The sequence below is a fragment of the Colius striatus genome, chromosome 2 (genome assembly GCF_028858725.1).
Source record: "Colius striatus isolate bColStr4 chromosome 2, bColStr4.1.hap1, whole genome shotgun sequence".
Classification (NCBI taxonomy): Eukaryota; Metazoa; Chordata; class Aves; order Coliiformes; family Coliidae; genus Colius; species Colius striatus.
In genome coordinates this window covers 87,290,716-87,313,407 of record NC_084760.1, presented here as the reverse complement: position 1 = coordinate 87,313,407, position 22,692 = coordinate 87,290,716, and the positions used below count along the sequence as shown (strand labels likewise).

At 42.7% G+C, this 22,692-nt stretch overlaps 1 protein-coding gene across 1 annotated transcript in view; it reads left to right on the top strand.

Annotated features, from left to right (window-relative positions):
* Positions 1–1,652: 1,652 nt before the first annotated feature.
* Positions 1,653–22,692, top strand: part of KCNH1 (potassium voltage-gated channel subfamily H member 1) — a 181,514-nt gene continuing 160,474 nt past the window's right edge. Inside the window, exons 1-3 of the mRNA XM_061991377.1 lie at positions 1,653–1,816; positions 15,522–15,645; positions 15,893–15,999. Of these exons, the coding sequence (XP_061847361.1) occupies positions 1,744–1,816; positions 15,522–15,645; positions 15,893–15,999 (304 nt within the window). The 5' untranslated portion in view covers positions 1,653–1,743. The remainder of the gene's footprint in view (positions 1,817–15,521; positions 15,646–15,892; positions 16,000–22,692) is intronic.

Here is a 22,692-nt window from a genome sequence, read left to right as displayed (position 1 = left end):
ATATGTGTAGTTGTTGGGGACAGATTTAGATGCATAAAGACATAGATAAATGCTTCCTTGGGATTTTTCAAAATCCAACAACATTTCAAGGGGTATTAGTAGCCTTTTTACATCTTTAGGTGCTTGATTTTTCTTACCTATCTCTTTGACAGCAAACCCAGTGACGCCAAGTGTACAGTTCATAACCAGTTAAAAAACACCTGCAGCACAGTTCCTTCATATGCATGGCAGCAGGGCTGCGTCATTCCCGGGTTTCAGAAGTCACCTGGGTCTCTGCCTGTGTGAGGGGCTGCCAACACTACAGCCCTCTGCGACTTGACCAGTAGCTCTTGTTGCAGGGAAGTTGTCACCCGCCTCCATCCCTCATCTCTCTGCAACACATAGTGTGTGTCTTGACACTTTAGAATGCTGTGGGAGGTGGCAGGGAGGTGGGAGTTTCGTGGCAGTGCCTGTGTGTGGTCAGCGTTCGGTCACAAAGGCGGGCCATGCCGTGTGGTGGGATGGGACTGTGTGTGTGGCCACACTACAGCTGGCTGTGGTTACTGGCCATGCTGCAGCCTGAGCGTTACCCAGGAGAGATCTAGCTGGACAGTGCCAAAACGCTAAGGCTTAAAAAGCCTGAGTGAAGTGGCCTATCGTCTTTGCCACACTTTATTTGCTCGTATCATGAGAAATAGCATTTTCCCAGCATGTGATCGTGTGGAAACGTACTCGTGTCTTAAATATGGCCAGGCTGTGGAAGCTGAAGGTGCTGCACTCGATGGGCATTACAGCAAGTGAACGCCAATGCCAGCAAGAAAATCTGTCTTTTGAACTAAAAAGATCTGAGTGTTTTCCATTTACTGATAGATTGGTAAGAGAAAAAGAACAAAGACATCTAATCCCTGACTGAAAACCCATTGTAAATTAAATATTTCAAAGAGTTTAAGACCTGTCCAAGGTTATTTTGAAATAGTTTATCTCGCTGTTTCCACTAAGCTGGTAATCAGTTTGACCACAAAATACTAAGTAGCCTTCTGAAAGCGATTACCCAGGGAAAGTGTGAAATGCAAGCCGGAGTGGTGACGGCAGGCAGCGGCAAGCCGGCTGGAGGGCTGAGCGCGAAGCCTCAGATGTTTCACGGCCGCGGCCTATCCGGGCTGGGAAACGGAGGTACTTTCCGCCGCCCCGGCTTGCTGCCGCATTCAGTTTGTGTTTTTAAAGCACGTGGGAGTTTAACACACCGGTGAGGGGTCGAGTCCCGCCGTGCCGTTACCTGGGTGGGTGGTGAGGCCGCCGCGAAGCACCATCAGCCCCCGCCTCGCGGGCGTGGGGGAGCTGGCCCCTCGCGCAACGCGCCCGTCCCGCGGCCAGCGGGCGCCGCGTTCCCCGCTGAGCGGCCGAGAGGGGCTCCGGCGGCAGCGGGCGGTTCTGAGCTCCGGGGGCGGGCGGGCTTCATGCCCGCGGCGGGCGCCCCCTCAGCGAGCGCCGCGCCGTCCCCAGACGATGGCGCTGCAGCACCGGCCTTGCGGCGCGGTGTGGCGGCGCCGCTGGGTCCGGCAGGGGGCGCTGCCGTGAGGTCCGGCGGCGGTGTCGCGGCGGCGGGCGCGGGGCTGCGGTGCGCGGGAGGAGGCGGGAGGGCTGATGCCGCACAGCCGTGCCGGTCCCGGCGGAGGCATGAGGCGCGCGGGGAGCGGCGCGGCAGAGCGCGGGTCGGCGCGGCCCTGAGCGAAGCTTCGTGCGCCGTGCTCCCGCAGAGCGACTATGGCCGGGGGAAGGCGAGGGCTGGTGGCGCCCCAGAACACGTTTCTGGAGAACATCGTGCGAAGGTCTAACGGTAAGTGGGGACCTGGGTGGCGGGGAGGCGCCGGCGCCCCGGGGCTGAGGGCGAGCTCTGGAAGTGGGGCCAAGCAGCCCGCCGCTTCTCTGGCGGGGGCAGCCCTGAGCGGAGGGGGGCTCCCGGGCGGTTCCGCAGGAGCGGCGCATCCAGGTGCCGGGCATGAAGCTGATGCCGCCGGCCGGCTGCGCCGGCCGAACCCTGCGAAGAGTTCCTGGCCCGGGCAGCGTGGCGTCCGCCTCCCGGCGGGGCTCCGGCTGCAGGTGCGCCGGCACCGCGGGGCCCCTGGGGAGAGCTGCCGGCCGCTCTGTGCCCGGTGTGGGGCGAGGCGGGGGCAGCGCCGGAGCCTGATCCGGCGCGGGGGGCGAGGAAGAGGCGGCCCGGCGTCGGAGTCCGGTCCGGGGCTGGGGCTGCGGCTGCGGGGGCACGGCTGCTTCGGCCGGGGAGGAGGCGGTGCGGAGATTCAAGATGGTCTCTGGGAAGGGCAAACTGGTGCTGGGGGATCGGCGAGGGTTGCCTATCGGAGTTGAAAGGGAAGATTTGTAACTAGTGAGGAGAGAGTTTGCCGTTTTGAGGGCTGAGGGTAGATATTTTACCCCCAGCAGCGCACCGTAGCCAGGTTATTCTCTTGGAAAACTGGAGTGGAAAATGCCTCCAATTTCACAATGGCATGCGAATATGCATTAATGTTATCCAGATTCTTTCGCTTAGGGACTTACCAAAAGCTGCTCCCTCAGTAAGCCTGCGACCATGCAAACGTTTATGTATTTGTTTAAACCTAGACCTGTGCTTTTATTTTTAAAGCTCATAGCCCAAGTTCTGCTATTTTTAAAGCTTCCACTGACTTCAGTTGGGGTTACTTAAGGAATTAAGAACTTGTAGTATGATTGAGAATATGCAGGAGCAAGGTCCTTCTGAAGACAAGTTAATGAATTAAAAATCTAGTCAGTTTGTTCTGATAAGGCAAAGATAATTAACCCTCCTGATAACCATCTAAAAACTCATCCAAATAATGATTTTCAGTTATTGGCTTTTATTTCCAATTACATGATGTTAATAGAGAAATAGCCTTTGACAAGACCATATTTTCACATAAAATTGGTGAGGTTTTTTTAATATGCTGTTTCTCTCTGCAACTTTCCTAGAGAAAGGAAGGGGTTGGAAGCTGCCTTCCTGAAGGAATACTCACCGTTCTTACAATAAATCTTGCCCTCTTTGTCTTTTTTTTTTTTTTTAATGAAATGTCACATTTCATCTACTTCAGGTTGCTTCTCTAATCTTCCAACACCAGTTATCTAAGGCTTTTCTCAAAACTGTCTTGAATTTGGAGTTTGTAGATTATTTTCTTAATTAAAACCCAATTTTCTCTTTTGACTTTCAGTGCCAAAACCTCGATGCACTAAATCAGTTGAGGTTTGCAGATGGGGGGGAATCATGCAGCAGAAGAAACGCTCTGTTTCTTCCTCTCTTTTCCCCCCCCCCATTATTTAGAAGGTGTCATAACAGAGCGTGGTGCTAGACAGCACAGATGAAATGACAGCACAAAATTTCCAAATGCTCAGCAAGTCCTAAGGGCTGTAATCAATACAAGTTTTTAAATTAGGCTTCATAGGAAGCGATGCATAGTTCAGACGTATGAGGAGAAGCTTAGGGAAGTGACTCAGGTTTGGAAGCCCATTTTTTCTGTAATATGCTTTTCTAGTTTTTGCTGGACCCATTTCAGCTTTGCTGTACATTTGATGCCGTCACATATGAATGCTGCATGAATCAGTTCTGACATGGGACCGTCAGCCTTGTCTAACCTCTGTCTCGTTCAGGAGACAAGGATAGTCCCCTTTCTCCCCTCACCTTGCAGGTCTGCGCTGGCCAGCTTGGGGGCAGTAGGGAAACATGCCGGTTCCTTGTTGCCTGCCTACCTTTGAGATGATTTGGAATGCCCACAGGATGAGTGCTTAAATGGGCCCATAAAGCTTGAGGTTTAACTTCCCCTTCTTGGTTTCATTTTGGGTAATAGTTTCATTGTGGGTCACATTATCTAGGCCATTTGGGATTTGCCAAATAAACCTTGGGCTTGTTGTCAAACTGCATTTTCTGGCACATGCAGGCGAGTTAAGTACTGCCAACAGATATTGAGTTCATACAGAAATAGGAATGTTCCTAATTTGGGGAGGCTTCCATTTGAAACTCAAAGAATTTGGTTATTGAACAGAAATACACTCTGATTAAGTGTTTCACTTAAAGGTACTTGTATATGACATGCATCCATAGCCACAGGTGAACTGAGAAAAACACATTCTTGTGATGTGTTATATTTCGGAGCAGGGGCTGTTAACTCGATGGAAGAAGCTGTATGGTAATAAAGTGATTGGCATGCAACCTGTTTTGGAAGCATTGCTCTAAGGACAGCACTATTTATACCATTTTTTTACCATCAGTTTAACAAGGAATTCTTTGGAGAGCCTTTCATATTAAATGTGGGACTGATAAACTGATGTGTTTTCCATGGCTAAAGGTAATAGCAGTGTACACAGGCATGCAATTTCAAGGTTTTTCCATTAGGATTAGTGTCTTACTTGTGTTTATATCACATCATCTGCAGCAGGACTCATCTCAAACTCTGTTGGTCTGAATTGTCTTCTTTAGAGCTTCTTCTAAAGTTGCCAACCGAGACAGGTTTTCATCCACTAAATGCCAGCCGAAAGAGCTATACCAGGGTTAGAAGCTGCACAGTATTTCCTTTTCTCATGTTGGAGTAAGGAAGGATTTGAGAATTTCTCAGCCCAACCTGGGATGGGGTGACCTTAAGAATATATGAAGTGTCATCCACCTAGACTTGTGGACCTCATCTGTTCCTCTGTGATTTCTTCTCACAAAAAGACTTTTGGATAAAGTGTGAACTTAAGATTCTTTCCTCTTTGAATTGAAGGACGCTGTAATCCTACTTGTCTCATATTGAATGTTTAAAAGCTGTGCTTCTATACTATCCACATAGAGCTAGAAAAAAACCAAATATTTCATGTAGTGCTTGATTGACAAAAATTCATTTGAAGCATTGAAATATTTAAAGACCAAAACACCCAATGGGATAGAAAATGAGTCCATGCTGTAAAAGAGTGCAGCATGTAAAGAATCACTATCCCCTGATGGTTACCACTAATGTGATATTAATGCGTTTCTTGAGTAATGTAATACACCCGCAGTATACAAATACTATACAATAACAGTTATAATCTTGGTTCATGGCCAAGGCACTTAATTCAAGTAGTGTAGTATGTTATAGAGAATACCGATTCTTTGTGATATTCTGATAGTTTATCGATAACTGGAGACAAAAATACTTTTCAGTTTACGTAAATGCTCGATAGGTTCTGCAGTTCTTCCTTGGCCGTAATTCTCTGGAGATACGTGATAATTGTATATATGTAAGGATGGCAAAAACAAGTCTTGTGTTTATGTGGCTTTGGAAATTCAGGGGAAACCGCAGATGCTTTTTGGATTTATTGTCAAAATGAGGGGATTGTGAGAGGGGGAGGTTAGAGGGTGTAAGACTTGTGTGACTTTAGTCTTGCTTTCACTAAATCCCCCGGGAACACCCTAAAGAGATGTCAAGTATGGAAGCAGACTTTCACTCTTTGCTTGTGAATGCAGCAAGTTCCCTGTAGAGGGAAAGAAAAAACACCTTCAGACACAAATCCCAAGAATAACAGACATCTCCATGATTTATGACATTACTTCCATTGGAGACTATGGAGTCCTGATATAGTCAATATTCTGCAACTTGAGCATGCTAACCTTGAACTATTGCTTGAGATGTAGGAGAGAAATTAACTTTGTTATAAACAACTCTGTAACTGAAGAAACTGTATTGTGTTCAGCCAGAGGGAAAAGCAAAAGGAACTAGAGAATGAAGAAATAAACTGAATTTTATTTTCTTACTTTTGCACTTGAATAAAATGTTCCTTAAACTAAATGTCTGCAAAGGGTCCTTAACCTCACAGTGCTGTGTCTACTGCAACCCGGCCCTGCCTGCCTTCCCTTCAAAACCTAAAGCAGTGTGCAGCAGGGAATGGATACGCAGACCTGTCTGCAGCTAAAGCAACCTGAGTCCAGGAGTCTAGGCATGCTTCCCCAAAGATAGGGTTTACTATCTTAAGTGTTGTGAGTCTAATCACTTTCAGACTACTGAGCTGTTATGTTAGTAGGGAGCACACATATGAATACGACAAGCTCTGCATCACTACCGTATGTGATGTTCCAAAGATTTTCAAGTCTTGGGCATCACTGGGGTACCTGATACTAATGCAACACTTTTGGTAAGTAGCATCAGTCATCAATAAAGTATTTTAATACTGAGAACAGAACTGCTTTTATTGAAATTAGCAAGGTCATTTTTGGGGTCGAATATACTTTTCTGTTTCCTTTTGATGGAATGCATTTGATTTCCTGACAGTTCATAAATTTCCATAATTTTCAATGCACTTGAATCAACACTGAGTGGAATTTGTTATTTGCAGAGGACCATCTCACAAGTGTTGTGCTGCACGTAAATTACATCCTAGTGTGATACGGTGAAGTTCTATTGAATGGGGAAATTAATTTTAGTGGCTGTTTTAGACGTGAAAGTACTGAAAAGGGTGAAATTAACTGTGCACAGGGAAGAACAATATTGAGATATTCCTATTGAGGTGCCATATCTGCTTTAAGTTATCTTAGTTCTTAAAGCTCCTGAATGCACTGGCTTGGAAGGCTCTAGCAGATACACAGGATATATTCTGCTCCATGCTGACAGTTTGAAGTCTCATCCACCTTCTGGACTTCAGTGGGTTAGTTTCAGTTTAAAAAAAAAACAAACAGTGTAATCAAATAGAGGTGTCTGACCTAGAGAATACTTCTCTTCCTCTGTATGGAAGGCTCTTTACAAGTCACACCTTGCAAAAAATGGATGGAAAACTTCTGGATCAGTAATAAGATGGTGCTACATGTATAGAGTGCCTTTAGCTGAAGATTTTGTACCTCTTGTCATTGTACAAGGCAAAGTGAATGCCATCTGCTACAAATCTGGCATCCAGTGATTGAACTTGAGCCTGTATCCTTTTGTATCTAATTCTGCAAGACCAAATTTATTAAAAGTTTCCTGTGAAATCACTTTTGGCAAAGTCCACGTGCCTAGGTCTCTCTGTTGGCACTGATTAAAAGAACACATTTAGCCATGAAAGCAGCAAGCCTTCAAAAACCACAAGGGGATATCTAGTAGGTTTGGTGGTAAGGACATTTTCCCAAACTGAGAATGATCAAAGGAAAGCATTTTGTTTCTTCCTCGTCTTCCTTCTTTTCTAACTTAACAACTATGGAGACACTTTTATTTTCATCAATGTTTTTAGTACAATTGTTCAGTACATCAGAATATTCAGTATTGACTTTTTTGGTTTTTTCCTCAGCATTAGTTGAGTTGAATATAAAATGTTTTTTTCTTTTACTGGCTTTCACTGGGCCAGAAGCTTCTAGCTTTGTCTGTATTTCTTTATGCATTTAGAAATGTACAACCCGATTTCCTTAAAATTACTTTTATGGATAGTAAGAAAAAAAAGTACAACAAAGAGATGATAGATAATGTGTGTTAAAATTAATGTTCTGAAAGCTCAAGAAGTTCTACTGTGATAATTCAACATATCAATCCATTCCTGCATTAAATGCTAGAACAAGATCGTAAAACAAATCTTAATGAAACCCACTCATTGGAGAATTTGTTAATGCATTTTTGTAACTCATATAGCTGAAAGTGAGCAGGGAGTTAGGTCTTGTCAAATGCTTTTAAGGATTTTGATGGCTGCAGCTATAATCAGTAAATCAAATGACTTCTTTAAACCGATAGAAGACCCATATAAGCGATTCAACTAAAGCTTGTGTTTTTCCTGGACTTCTTTTAAGATGAGATGATGGGGAAGAAAAACCCAACAAATCCTGACCAATTAAGTGGTGAAGTCTCAGTGCTAAGCAGTATTTTTGTCCTTTGTTAAGAATGGTGCAAAGTGTGACTTGCAATTGATGAACTTTCTAATTTATGAAACTTATCTCATGCTAACGTATTTGTCTAAATGTCTTTACTTTTGGTTTCTCGGTATAGACAGCACTTGAGGGATAGGCAAGGAGTGTTACTATGCATAGCACACATGACAGCTTCTGTGAACTTTCAATTTTAGCTACTCTTATTCCATTAGTCTGCACTCTGATTAGTTTTATTTTTTTAATACAAATAATTATGAAGATTTTACAGCTACTTGTGTTGGAAGGTCACAGTCTTTTAAAATGAAACTGTTCTCATGGTAGAGGCCTACTGTGAAATATTTGCATAACAATGCAAGATAAGTAATGTTGAGACAGAACCAGTAGTTTTTATCTATACTGCTGGCTGAAATTAGTGGTCATTTTCTGTGATGTTTCAAACCGAGTCCTGTGGTTATTTTAGTTAGTGTCTCTCTTGTTATTTGTATTGTGATGAAATCATTTTTTTAATTAATAATTCTTTTCAGTCTGTACTTGCACTGTGCTCTGGAGTAGATGTGACAGTGGAAGTCATGTTTGAATAAAACATAGAATGCCTGCATTTAGTGGATAGTGTTCGTGCCAAGGAGCTTTTAAATCTGCTGTTGTTTCTGTAAAATAGTTATATCAAACTTTTATAAAACATATAAGCCCAAATGAACCTATCTATAGGGTTTTATAACGTTGTTTTGTATTAGAGAGAGGCTACAGCTTAAAATAATTTGGTCTTGATATTACAAATGTACAATTTTGAGGCCACTATATCATTATTCTGTAAAGGTTTGAGTTTTTCAACGCATTCACAGTCTAGGAATGAATAAAAGAAGATATGGAATGATTGTGTATATCCATGTAATGCTATTGACCTCTACAGGACAATGTGGGTGGAAGAGCAGAATTTTGTCTTGCTACTTTTATTCTACTATGTGAATAGTCTTTTGGTCCTTTGAGAAGCTTGGTACTTGCTTTGAATACAGTTATAGCACTTTTGTTAAGATGAAAATTTCATCATTTCGTGTGTCTTTCCTATCTGAGGTGTGAGCCTTGAATCCTAGGTATGCAAAGATAGGATTGAATTGGTGCTTGCAATTCACTTTCCTACAATCACAGAATGGTAGTGGTTGAAAGGGACATCTTGAGATGATCTAATCCAGCCCTCCTGCTAAAGCAGGTTCACTGAGATCAGGTCACACAGGAGCATGTCCAGGTGGGTTTTGTAAACCTCCAGAGAAGGAGACTCCACACCCTCCCTGGGCAGCCTGTGTCAGGGCTCCCTGACCCTCACAGGAAACATTTTATTTGTGTTTAGGTGGAACTTTGCGTTTCTGATTATTGTGTCCTTTGCCCATTATCCTGTCACTAGAGACAACAGAAAAAAGTACCACCTCATCCTCTTGACATCATCTCTTTAGGTACTTATAAGTGGTACTTATAAGAGGTCCTTCCTTAGTCTTTTCCAGGCTAAAAGTGCCAGGGCTCACAACCTTTCCTCATAAGGAAGATGCTCCAGTCCCCTGATCACGTTGCTGGCCCTGTGCTGGACTCTGTCTAGAAGTTCTCTGTCTCTCTTGAGCTGGGGAGTTCAGAACTGCATGCAGTACTCCAGATAAAGCTTCTTTTTATTTTGGTCCATACTTTGTTGATCCCAGAAGTTAAACAAGATAATAATCAGTGTGACTAAATCATTCTATTTTTCTTTTACAAAGCTAATACTAAACATGAGTAAAAACTCATGCATACTTTTCCTTTGCAAATTGTTGAAGTGAAAGCACAATGAGCTGTGTGACAGTAGCAATTTTGACAGGCCTACTTATAAACAATGTTCTATTTCCATGTGTTGTGTTCCTTACTGAAAATGAAACCATCTTTTTTTTTTTTTCCCCATATCCAAATGATGCTACTTGTGATGCATCCTCACATTTGTAAATACCAGACTTGTTTAGAAACTCGTCTGTCCCTTGAACTCTATGATACAACTTTTAATCCTATGACAGTTGCACATGATTTTTGCCTACAGCACATTTCTTATGCCAGCTGTGACATAGCACCTAGGCTGCTTTATGCCCAGAGAACAGAGCAGTAGCTAAGGAGGCTGTGTTTCCCATACCTTTTCTCAGTGACCATGGGTGAGGTAGGAATTGTTTTAATTCTTCTGGAGTAGTGGTTTGTGCTTTGTAATGCTAGAGGTTTAGGCTTGCTCCACTGAAGATCCGTGGGATGAGTTTGAGACATGATAAGAGAGAGATATGCTGGTCTCAGTAATCAGGGTTATGTCCTCACCCAACATGATGAAGGCTGTGGTCTGGAATGAGGAGGGCAATTTCTGTTCCCTTGGAGGCTTGATGTCAGAATTAGCAAGTCTAAGGGTGAGCAAGTCTTCTTATCATAGTGAGCCTGATTCTCCTGGGAAAAAAAAATTGGGAGCAAATCTTTTGAGTTTTGCATTTGTGTGATGAACACAGGACAAGATATTAATATGCTTAAATTACATTTGTGCACTATGCTAACCTGCGGACACATATGTGGGTCTGTCAGAGTCCCCTCCATGTATGAAAATGTAGTAGGCACCAGATTATGTTGGTACCACGGTGTGCTACAACTCTCTGAGCAAAGGTTTTCTCTTATTTGCTTCCGTGTACTTCCTCTGTGCAGGTAACAATATGGGAAGATGTCTGGCAGCATTGTGGGAATGTCTGGTCGGTGACCTTCTGCCAGTGTGTCCCAGAAGAGAGCCTGTGTGTCACTGAAGGGACAAAAAAGGGCGAAGTGATGTGCTGGCCTCTGGACAAAGGTGGAGGGCTCAGCTTGACAAGGTCCACCTTACAAGAGAGCCTGGGATGCTGTGGGTACAAATGTGCAGCAGTGCGGGGGAGTGGTAGGGAGGAAGCATTTCAGTAACTTGCTCCATGCTCTTGTAAGGAGGTGGCCTCTCTGCAGTCAGCTAGTCCTGATCTCTAAAGGTCCCTTCCAACCCCTACCATTCTATGATTTTATGTCTGTGAGGTGCTTCTTGTCCTCAGGTATTTTGGAGGTTAGAGCAGATCGACAGTTTTGGCTAAACAGAGAACACTATGTGACAACCAGATTCAGTAGGTGCGGCAGTTTCAGTGAAGCCAGGTGGTCTAGAAACTTGCTATTGCTGTTGCTAAAGGATCGTTGTTATTTGGAAAGGTTCTGATTTCCCTATAATGGTGTGTTTTGTGACTGGAGGAAATTTCTGACTTTAGCGACTAAGCAAAATCCATTCTTACATTTTGGAAGGAATTAACATGTTTCTCTTATTACTTTAAAGCAGCTGTGTCTAATTTAAATTGATAATCCAAAATGGGTCTAATAGGTGTGCATATAAAGGCTGGCATGGTTGTAGCATATACTGGCTTTTAGAAAATACAGGCTAGAAAATACGAAGTGAGGCATGTCACAAAGTGACTAGTGCTGAAGACCCTCATCACAGAAGCCTGTCAAGCTCGTGCGAGTAATTATTCCACCTTTTTAGATGCCACAGTTATTTCTTGTGTTTCTGCAGCATGATGTGCTGTGCTTCTGCTTATTCCTGATCCTCCTAATGGTCTTGCTCAGACCATGCCAAATGCAGCACAAGCTGTAACCCCAGGTCTTCTTTTGTTTGAGCCCACTCTCTGCAGTTCCTAGCTCAGTTCTTGTTGGAGGTGATAAGGGCCAGTGATGCTTATAGCTTCTTGGGCCAGGTAATACCAGTAATCTAATTGACATTTTGATATAAATTGGTTTCCTGGTAAGGGACTCCTTTGAGTCCTTTCAAAGAGGTGCCTCAAGTCACTGATTAGTTTGAGTGCTGTAACTATCACATGTGCATTTTACCTCTGTCTTTGAAGATAATTTAGCAGCGGGTTTCTTCATGGTCTTCCTGTGACCAACTCCTTTCCTGGCCTTGTTGACCCACTTGTAAGTCCCCAAGAGGCTTTGCCCTGTGATGCTTGAAGAGTTCACTGGCATATCTCTCGTGCTTGTTGTACAACAAAGCCACAGCTGTTTCCTGGCCTCTGGGACCCAGTGTCCCTGCAGATGGAGAGGCAATATTTGCCTCAGTGGATGTTATTTAATATTTTCTACTGTTAGGAGCAATTGTTTAACAGATTATGAGCTGTCTCCAAGCAGCACATTGTCAGGGACGTCAATGCAATTGAATGTAAATGATAGCAATGAGAACAGCCCTTCTACCTCCAGGTTATCTGTCAGAATAAACTATGCAGGGGAGTTAGAAGTGGGAGTCCTTATTTTATGCTGTGTCTTGCCAGTGTTTGCACAGGCAAAACACTGTTGTTGGAGACACTCCTCCTGCAGAAATGCAGACTTTCTCTGTGTAGGCACAGAGCCACTGTTGTCATTGTTTTTTCTTCACAAAAATCTGGGAAAAGGAGTAACTGGAAAGAAATTCCCAATTGTCTCCATGACCCCTTTTTTTGCAGATTCTGGGGCTCCTACTCTGTATGCTGTTACACCAAAGCAAGTTAAAAAAATAGAAGTGGGTAGAGGAGTTTTGAAAACCACCAATGCAGATCATCTCTCCTTTTGCAACAAAATCAGGAAAAAAGGAACTGATCATCCTGAGCCCAATTACCTTCCAAGGAAAGGTGACAAGGTCATGGGTTGGAAACCACTTTCTGGGCCTGGAAGTTTGGGCAGTGCTACCCTATAGCTCCTTTCAGGTGCCTGGCTGCTATGCTTGCAGGGGCTGATGGCTTCTCTGCAGGCTTGCAGCTACATGGGGAGTTATCAAGCACTAGTCCCTGCAGGGATTTTCTATTTTTTATTTAGGGATCACTCCAGGACAAGCACTAAGACAGTGTGGCAATAGAGCTGGAGAAGCAAGCCCACGTATGACTTGGGGATGTGATGTTGACTCCAGAGAAGGGTCCCACTTCAGTATTTACTTCCTTTGTGTTTGTAAGCTATGTAAAGCCTGGATCAAAGAAGGGGGAAGATGTATGAAGTGGGAACTATCTAAGTTCTAAGTGAAACACACTTAGAAAACAGTGGGATCATCAAAAACTCTGACTTGCTCTTTGAATTCATAGATGTCCATTTTTTTGCTTTGTAGGTACATAAAGATCTCTTTAGCTTGGTAGTAACTCACAACTAAACCCAAGCTGGGGTCTCCAATGAAGCATTCTACCTCTGTCTCCCAGAGAGGCTCACACAATGTAGAGTAACAGGATTTAGACCAACATTAGACTAACAACCTAATAGAGATGTGTAAAATACAACAGCCAAGTCACACTGACTTAAAAACTCACATGGTGAAGATATTGGCAACTGTTCTCTCTGGTAACTTGATAATTAGGACAGTCATTCAGGAGTTGAAATGAAGGCTGAGCTTTCATTGCCCTCAGGAAGCCCCAACATCTCGTTGGAGATCACTCCAACTGCTAGCCTGTCAGTGGGGAGGGAAATAGGTACACATTCTGTAAGCATCCTTTGGAAACCGCTCAGTTGGGCCAAAAGGTAAGCAAGTGGGAATGTGATTCTTTAGCTCTAGCAAAAATGGCAAAACCCCTTGGGTATTATCTGTGAGAATTGGAGTTGTGTTAAAATGTTAGGTATTGTAAATAATAATAGGAAGGGAGGAAAAAAACTCCACCTTAAAATATCCCCTTTTTCGTTGCTTTCCATACTTTAGCTTGTGCAGGGTTTTATTTGCTGGGCTAATATTTTTCAGTTTGCTCTTAACAAGGCTACACATGGAGCTTCCAGCTCCTGTCTTTGAGAGCTGGACATCTAGGGCCTAAGGCTGTAGCACTTTCACATTTTGGTGCTTAAATCCCCTTGTGGACTTAGTATTTTGGTTTTACCTGTAAAAAGGGGGTTGTAGCACTGTTGTACCTCACAGAAGTGTTGCTAAGCTAGTATTAGTTGTTGCTAAAAGTAATATTAGCATGGTGATGGTCATCAGAAAAATGCCCTAAATAGCTCCTAATAAAAACAAGGGATTATTTATCCAAAGGCAGTGCTGAGGTTTAAGTGTGAAAGGAAGGCCACTGGTTAAGTTAATAGAAGCTCTTCAAGGAGCTCTCGAGGAAGTAGAGAGAAAGACAAGTTACCTTTTGAGAAGGGGAGACAGTGAGAAGGGATGCATGCACGAAATAGCAGAATCATAGAATAGTAGGATTGGAAGGGACTTTCAGAGATCATCTAGTCCAACCCCCCTGCAGAAGCAGGTCAACCTAGATCAGGTTGCATAGGAACATCATTCACATCAGTGCAAGATCTGGCCTAACATTTGTATTTGCATATTTTTTTGTCCTTTTTTTGTACTTCCTGATGAAAATTTAAAAATATCCTAACAGTACAATGCAGTGTTTATAACAGACACTCAAAAGCACTTGCTTTAGCAGTGAGAAATGACTTGGCTTACTTATTCATCGGAAAGGGTGAAAGACATGTATTGTTTTTGGAACAAAGTGCTTCAACCAAGCAAAACTCATGGTATTTAGAAAAGGCTGTGAGAAACAAAGCAATTAAAATGTCCTGAAGTTATACTACTGGTGTATTTCATTCTAAAGGGTGTATAAAGGTACACTTCATCATACTTATGGGATTGGGCAATGGATTTAGATAGCTATAGGTATGTTTTATTTAAACCTACTTGAGGTTTGTAATGGGACAAAAGATTTTGAAAGGGAAAGTTAAACAGAACACTCTGCAATTAATAGGTAAAATGTCATGTTTGTGTCTCCTGATTGCAGGAGGCATTAATGATGGCTATATAAGTTTGAGCTGTTGAGGGTAGTAGATTCTGAAAAGTAGACAGCATAGTGGACTCTCTTAAAAGCTCCCCTTAAATAGGAATGCCTCTTAATCTTATGTGGCTGCCCATCCTTTCTTTCAAAAGACAGGGCGTCTTTGCAACTACCATCCCCTCTTGCCTGCCAGTGTCCAAGCAGCAGCACTGCCATCTGTCCTGGCACCACTGTAGTTAGTTGACTGCACAAGAGACAAAGCAGCAGAGAAAAACAAGGTCTGGGTGTAGCACAGAGTATGTTCATGATTTGAATGAGGTAGCAGTCACAAAAGAAGTAGCACACACAGATCCAGTGAGAATGGAGGCATGAACCCTTCTTGTTGTACTAATTGAAACTCTTTCTGGCTTGTACAGTAAACAAAAAGTTCTATCTGCTTGTGTAAGTACTAAACCTAGTTGTCTGGTGTCCAGTTTGGAGTGGTGTGTCTAGTTTGCCACCTCTCTGTGGCCAGCAGTGAAGGCAATACTGAGAGGAGCCACTGTGTCTACGTTCAGAGAGGAGAAATATCAGTCATGCCATTTTGGCCATGTGTAAGAGACTTCAGATTCTGACTGAGTGTCATGGTGGATCAGTGGATGTGGCACAGAGGGAAACAGTTTGGTGAATCTGTCCTTAGCCAAGAGATGAATTTTACCTGCTTAACCATCAGGTTTTTTTTGCTTAAAACCATCCTCTTAAGTTTTGCACGGGTAATTATTATTTTTTTAATCTATAATAAGAGTTTACTTAAACCTGGGAATAATCCTGTTAACTGCAGTAGGAATAGTATCTGGGAAAAACTGCAGGTTCTGAAGCAATCAGGATTGAGTCCTGAAATGAGTATCTCCTCTAATGCAACTGTAGCCTTGTTTAATGTCTAACTGATGTGCTCTTTCAAACAGATACTAATTTCGTCTTGGGTAATGCCCAGATAGTCGATTGGCCCATTGTCTACAGCAATGATGGATTTTGCAAGCTATCAGGATATCACAGAGCAGAAGTTATGCAAAAAAGCAGCACCTGCAGGTATTTGAGAAGAGATTTATTTTCTGTTAAATAGCTTGTAGTGTTGTGCTTGTTGCTTGAAGGGGAAAAGTAATTGGTTTATTCCACTTTTATCTTCTATCTCCTGGGGCTGCATCTGTCAAATATGCTTTCCAGGTGAAGCAAAATCAAAGAAAAGCTGTTTCTAAATACACCTTTTTCACACTGTAAACAAGTGGCTTTGTGTTTCTGTCTAGTATCTGACTTGAATTTCTTGCTTTATTTGCAGTTTTATGTATGGAGAGCTGACAGATAAGGATACAATTGACAAGGTCCGGCAAACGTTTGAGAACTATGAGATGAACTCCTTTGAAATTTTGATGTACAAGAAGAACAGTAAGTTTGTTGATTGGTCTGTTCTTTAGCATAGTTGTGTAAAGTTGTTTTAAATTATAGTCTAAACTGCAAGTCAGCCTGGAGGATCCAGGGCTAAATAAGCTTCAGTTCTACCAGTTGATCTACAAGGGAGAAATGAGAACATTAGTGATGAAAGTCACTTGGAGACAGACGAAGCTCTCTAATCTGTTCTGACGTTTAGAGTAATTTGTGTGCAATGCTTTAAGACAACACTCAAGATTCCATCAGCAGTGATAATACACAAGCTTGGTTTGTCCAAATGGTTTCTGTTACAGAAAACACACTTTTAATTTTTTTTAAATTTGACATAACAAAGACAGTATTTAGATGTAGTTTCATAATGAAAAGAACCCATCTTTTGTTTTAGAAGATGAACTACTTCTGATATTGTCAGTTGAAGCTCTCTCTTGTTACAGACAAAAAATTTTTAATTGGGATATGATTTTTTTTTCCCTAGAAATTTCAGTCTACCCATAACTGTACATGTCAGCAGATAAATTACTTGCCCAAAACTAGGTGCTCGATCTAGTGTAGACTATGTCAGGTGCAGTATTTCCATCTACTTAGTGTCACCTGAAGTGTAAATACACTGAGATGTTCAACCTGACCAAGTATTAAGCTGAAAGTTTGCATTAACTTATCTTGCTTTTAACAATTTTGTTAGTGTCTGAGTACTGGGGAGGGTACCTTGGAGAAGCATCCTGCTAGCAACTCTTTTCCCTTACAGCTGTGATGATCAATTTGATCGGTTCTAGCTTACTGGCATGGAGGAGTTTAACCACAAAATACAACTGCTGTGGTGTAATTTTTGAATTAACCTCATTGCTGCTTTGTTTCTTGTTAGAAAGACCCATTTTCTGGGGAAAGATTATCCACTCTGTCCGTGTATGTGAACCATTGGTATTTCTACTGAAATGACCAGCCTAGTGCTGGTGGAGTTTGGCGAGAGAACCACAGATGCTTTGCAAAAGCGAAAAGATAATACTTCTGGATGCTAGGGTTGACCTGTGGATGTGTGAAACTACTTGATTTTATTAGAATTCATCTGTTCTAAGAAGTGGTGGCAAAGCACGTGGAATTGGGCTTTCTGTTCTCTTTTGGAGAGGAAAAAAATCCTTGAGAGATTTTTGTTTCATCTCTCTCAATATTTTTCTTTTTAGTCTACTCAAAGCATCGTGACCTCTGACATCATGCCAATGCTCAGGGCTTTTCTGGAGCACAACTTTGCTGGTCCAACTCACTTGAAAAGGTCTATGTGCTACCTGAATGGCCTTGCTTTGTGCTTCTTTCCTTTTTAGCATTACCTGCCTCTGATGTTTACCTGTTTCTTAAAGCTGAGTTTTGTTCCTAGCTTGGTTAGTGGCCATAAGGACCATATGCAGCTCACATCTATGCATCCAGAGCCAAGTAAATTAGCAGTCATGGGATCTAGTGGGGTCTGGAATTCTCTCTTAGTTAACAGTAATTTGGCACCAAGAAGCTATGCAACTACTCTTCTGTCATTGCTACAGCATATGGCCTGCAGTAGAGCCTAAGGCCTCTCTATCTTTTATGCAGAATTAAAGCAACTTAACTGTGGAGTGAAGAATGTTTCCTGCCCTGCTGTGCACTTCCCTAAGGAGAGGCGGCCTAGAACAAAGTCCAGCTGTGCCGAAGCTGCAATGTGTGACATGCCAAAAAGCAGAGCTGTGATGGTTCTGCTGTGTGCACAGAGAGTCACAGGCATGGGAAAAAGGGAAGCACAGAGCTCACTTCTATGTTTAACAAAATGCAGTGCTCTCAATGTTTGTTAGATTTGTAGCTTTAGAGGTACATTAACTACTGTTAGGGAGACTGGCTAATAACTCTCTAGAGCTGTAACTGAAAATACCAAAAAGGAGACATCCTGGAGCTTATTCTCAGAATAAGACACATGTTAGAAAAATACTGTCTTGTTTATCAGTCACTTAGCATCCAGATTGCTAAATGGTTTTGCCTTTGCGGTCACCTTACCTCTACCTGCAGCTGTGGCAGTTGCCTGCTCGGGCAGTGAACATGATTTGCTTCAACATTCTCTCAGTTTGAAGGTTTTGGAAAAGACCATGAATTTTGTTAGATGTCTTTTTTCCTGCTCTTTGTTTCTTTTTTTTATCTCTGTTCTTCCCTCATTCTATTTTTCTTCTTCAAATTAGCTCATAAATTAAACAGGAAATAGATTTGTGTTGTTATTCACCTGTCCACTCCCTTCCTGTAGTCTAGTAGTCATGATAAATAGCAAGTGTTTCTTCTGTTTTTGTGTTGTTCAATAATTGGTACATTTTCCACAGCCTGCACTTACAATGTATTTCTAGCTATTTTAACAATCTCTATCCTTTTGAGGAGAAAAAAGAGAACAAAGCAGGAGTTTCAAGTAAACTATAATGTTGCTACTGCAGGTCAATCTTCATCTTGTATCTTTATGACCAGCAGTCATCTCTCTCTGAGTAACAATTATGTCCTGATTTTATAGTAGACATATCAACAATAGATTGAGACACTTCACAATGCTACTAGAAATAATCGGCTTTGTGTTTTGACAAGGCACTCTCCATGGTGGTGAACCAGTGCTAGTATTTACTTCTTTGTCTGATAAGAATACCCCATCCAGATGTTCACAGGTGCAGTGTAACCGTCAGTGATTTTTGCCCTTGTTGCTCTAATGCCACTGTGTTGCATTCAGTGAGGAGCCATAGTCACGCCTGGAAGGTGAAAAAGCGAAAGCTTTCTTTAATATGGGTTGTGAAATGACAAGAGACAGGTGGACAGTAATTTCATGTAAGAGCTTCAGTTCCATTGATTAGACTTGAATGTCCAGTGATGCTGGAAATATTGTTTATTTTTATATGAGAAAATCAAAATATTGGTAAGCCTCACTGAAATCAGTGGAGTTAACTTATAGCAAAGAAGGATATGGACTAATGTCTTAGAGAATATTTTGTATCTAGTCTTACTAATACTGATATGGCTTAAATATCTAACTTTGTATGAGACTTTGACAGCTGATTGTTAAATTTTTACACTTTATGGTCAGCTTCATAAATTGAAAAGGCTGACTAAATTAAATTTGGACTTTCATTGCCTAGTTTTCCATCTACAGCATAGGTCTGAGTTACAAGCAGTACAAAAGTAGACTTCTTCTAGATGCACTTGCTTCCATTGTTACTGAAGTAAATTTTTGTAAAAATATAGATTTACTTGCTTCTGTCTGTGAAGAGGTGGTGCCCATTTGAAATCTAACCCCCCTTTTCTGTACAGTACTTGATCTGCTTCAGTGGAATAATATCTGAAGTGGACTGGACTCTTCAAAACTAAAATGCATGAAGAGTTGCAAGGAATCTTCAAGTGTCCCTGGACTGAGCAAAGATATTTTCATTGCTTACAGTCTGCAGCAGTGCTGCAGAGAGCGATAAGACTTTTTCTTTTCTTTCTCAGTGGTTTTCTACAGGTGGGGTCAGTGGAATGGCAGCAGCCAAAAGGCTTGACTGCAGGTAATTATTTTTCATGCTGCAGAGTGGTTTGGATAAGCAGTAGCTTTTCTCTGAGTACGTGTAAAGTGGTGAGAGTCTTGGGGACTCTCACCATTTTTAGTTTGTGCTGGGGTTCACTTCCCTTTAGACATCAAAGAATGATGAATAAGCCTAAAAAATAGATTTATCAAATTCTACTTGCACTTATCTTTGGCTCCAGTGTTCTCTGCATAGGTTAAAAAGCAGACAAACAAGCCCATCTTAATTTATAGAGAGCAAAATTCACTTCAGGGTGGTAGACTTGTGATTGCCCACCACTAATTTTCTTATAACTGTTATTATTTACAACCTTTTATTTGTGTGTGGTGTGCCTCTAGTGTCTGTAGATGGAAAAATTTACTAAATCAACTCATTGCAAAGGACCAAAAAGAGGAAAGAATGAGGGTGTTGGAGTAAAGTGGCATGTATCCTCCTGAGCCTCCCATTGAAGTCTGGCTGCATATTTATCAAGCAGTATGTGCACCTGCATCTCCTCTGCTATGAAATCCATCTGTGTGAGTTGAATTACCTTCAGCAAGGTCAAATCTAAGTATTTGAGATTCATAAAACTGATAATTCCCACTGATCTTGTGAACTTATGTGTATTGGCAAGCAAGACTTGCTGTCATCATCTCAAACATATATAACAAGAAGACTTCTTAGTAGTAATCCTTAAATATTTTGTCTGGGGTAAATGGAAGGAAGATTTAAGGACTTCTCTGTCTTTTCCTTCCTTGTACTCTCTGTTCTTCAGAGAACTTGGAATCAGGTAAACTGTATCAACACTGCTGCAGTACAAGTGTGTGGGATGAATCATTTTCCTACGGTGTTGTTTCAGTGTTACAGGATAACTCTGTGTATAGCTATTCTACCTTTAAGGAGTGAAATTTATTTTCCTTATCTTAGTATGTAAAGATCTGACCTTTAGAAGCATTAGCTGCCAGAGCATGGCAGCACCAGATGCAGAAGACACGAAGGTAACAGCTTTTAAACTGCTGGAAATGTATTGTAAGGTCTGTTAGTATTGACACAGAGTGGTGAGCTACATACTGAGTTGGGTCGTTCTCATTCAGTGCACGCTCTCTGCTACAAGGTAGAACCTACAGAAAAACTTTTGTTCCTTGTCTTGCATGGTCAAATGCTCCTTTGTGCTTCTGGTTAAAATCTGTGTGGATATAGTGGCTTACCTAACTTTGTGATCATACGTCATCAGCTGGCTTGATAATTTGATGTTGTACAAACTATTTTGTCTGTGTGGGATACAGAGAAACAATCTCCTACCAAGTACCTGGACATAAGTGAAACCCCAGAAGGGAGGACTGTAATGGTAAATTGTGAAATCCTGCTGTCTGTGTTGCTGCATGTAAAAGGTGGGCGAGACACAGCACATAACAGAGTCACAGAATGGTAGGGATTGGAAGGGACCTTTAGAGATCATCAAGTCCAACCCCCCTAAAGAAGTAGGTTCATTTATGTAAAGTCACACGGGAACACATCCAGGTGGGTTTTGAAAACCTCCAGAGAAGGAGACTTCACACCCTCCCTGCGCAGCCTGTGCCAGGGCTCCATCACCCTCACAATAAAATAGTTTTTTCTTATATTTAGGTGGAACTTTTTGCCTTCCAACTTCATCCCATTACCCCTTGTCCTGTTGCTAGATACTATAGAAAAAAATGTATGCCCCAACCTCCTGACACCCGCCCTTTAGATATTTGTAAATATTGATGAGATCCCCCTCAGTCTCCTTGTCTCAAGGCTGAACAACTCCAGTTCCCATAGCCTTTCCTCATAAGGAAGATGCTCCAGTCCCCTAATCATCTTGGTGGCCCTGTGCTGGATTCTCTCCAGAAGTTCTCTGTCTGTCTTGAGCTGAGGAGCCCAGAACTGCACACAGGACTCCAGATGAGGCCTCACCAGGGCAGAGTAGAGGGGGAGCAGAACCTCCCTTGACCTGCTGGCCACACTATTTTTGATGCATGCCAGGATGCCATTGGCCTTCTTGGCCATGAGGGCACATTGCTGGCTCATGGTTAGTTTATTATCAATCAGGTCTCCCAGGTCTCTCTCTGCAGAGCTGCTCTCAGCAGTTTGACCCCCAGCCTGTACTGGTGTGTGGGGTTGCTCCTTCTAGGTGCAGGACTCTGCACTTGCCCTTGTTGAACCTCATGAGGTTCCTCTCTGCCCAACTCTCAAGCCAGTCGAGATCCCACTGAATGGCAGCACAGCCTTCTGGGGAATCAGCCAGTCCTTCCAGTTTGGTGTCATCAGCCAACTTGCTGAGGGTACACTCTGTCCCCTCATCCAGGTCGTTGATGAAGATGGTGAAGACAGCTGGTGCTGCCCAGAACCGATCCCTGTGGAACCCCATTGGCCACAGGCCTCCAACTTGACTCATCTCCATTGATCATCACCCCCTGGATTCTGTCATTCAGCCAGTTCTTGATCCACCCCACTGTCCACTCATCCAATCCCCACTGTCTTAGCTTTCTGCTGAGGGTATTATGGGAGACAGTGTCAAAAGCGTTGCTGAAATCAAGGTAGATGACATCTGCTGCTCTCCCCTCATCTAGCCAGCCAGTTATAGTCCCATAGAAGACTATCAGGTTGGTCAAGCAGATTTTCTTCTTGGTGATTCTGCACTGAGTCCCCCTGATAACCATCTTTTCCTTCATGTATTTTGAGTTGGCATCCAGGATGAGTTGTTACATCACCTTTCCAGGGATGCAGGTGAGGCTGAGCAGCCTGTAGTTTCGTGGGTCATCCTTCCTGCCCTTTTTGAAGACTGGAGTGACATTGGCTTTTCTCCAGTCCTCCAGCACCTCGCCTGTCCTCCATGAATGTTCAAAAATGATGGAGAGGGGCTTAGCAATCATATCAGCCAGCTCCCTCAGCATTCTAGAATGCATCCCATTAGGTCTCATTGACCTATGAGTGTTAGGTTTGCCTAACAAGTGTTTAACCTCTTCTTCATTCATCAAAGACAAGTCCTCTGTTTTCCAGGCCATCCTACTATCCTTACTGGACTGGGCTTCCCAAGGGCTTGCCTTGGTCAAAAAGACTGAAGCAAAGAAGGCATTCAGTACTTCGACCCTCTCTGCATCCTCTGTCACCAGGGCACCCTCCATGTTCAGCAGTGTGCTCACATTCT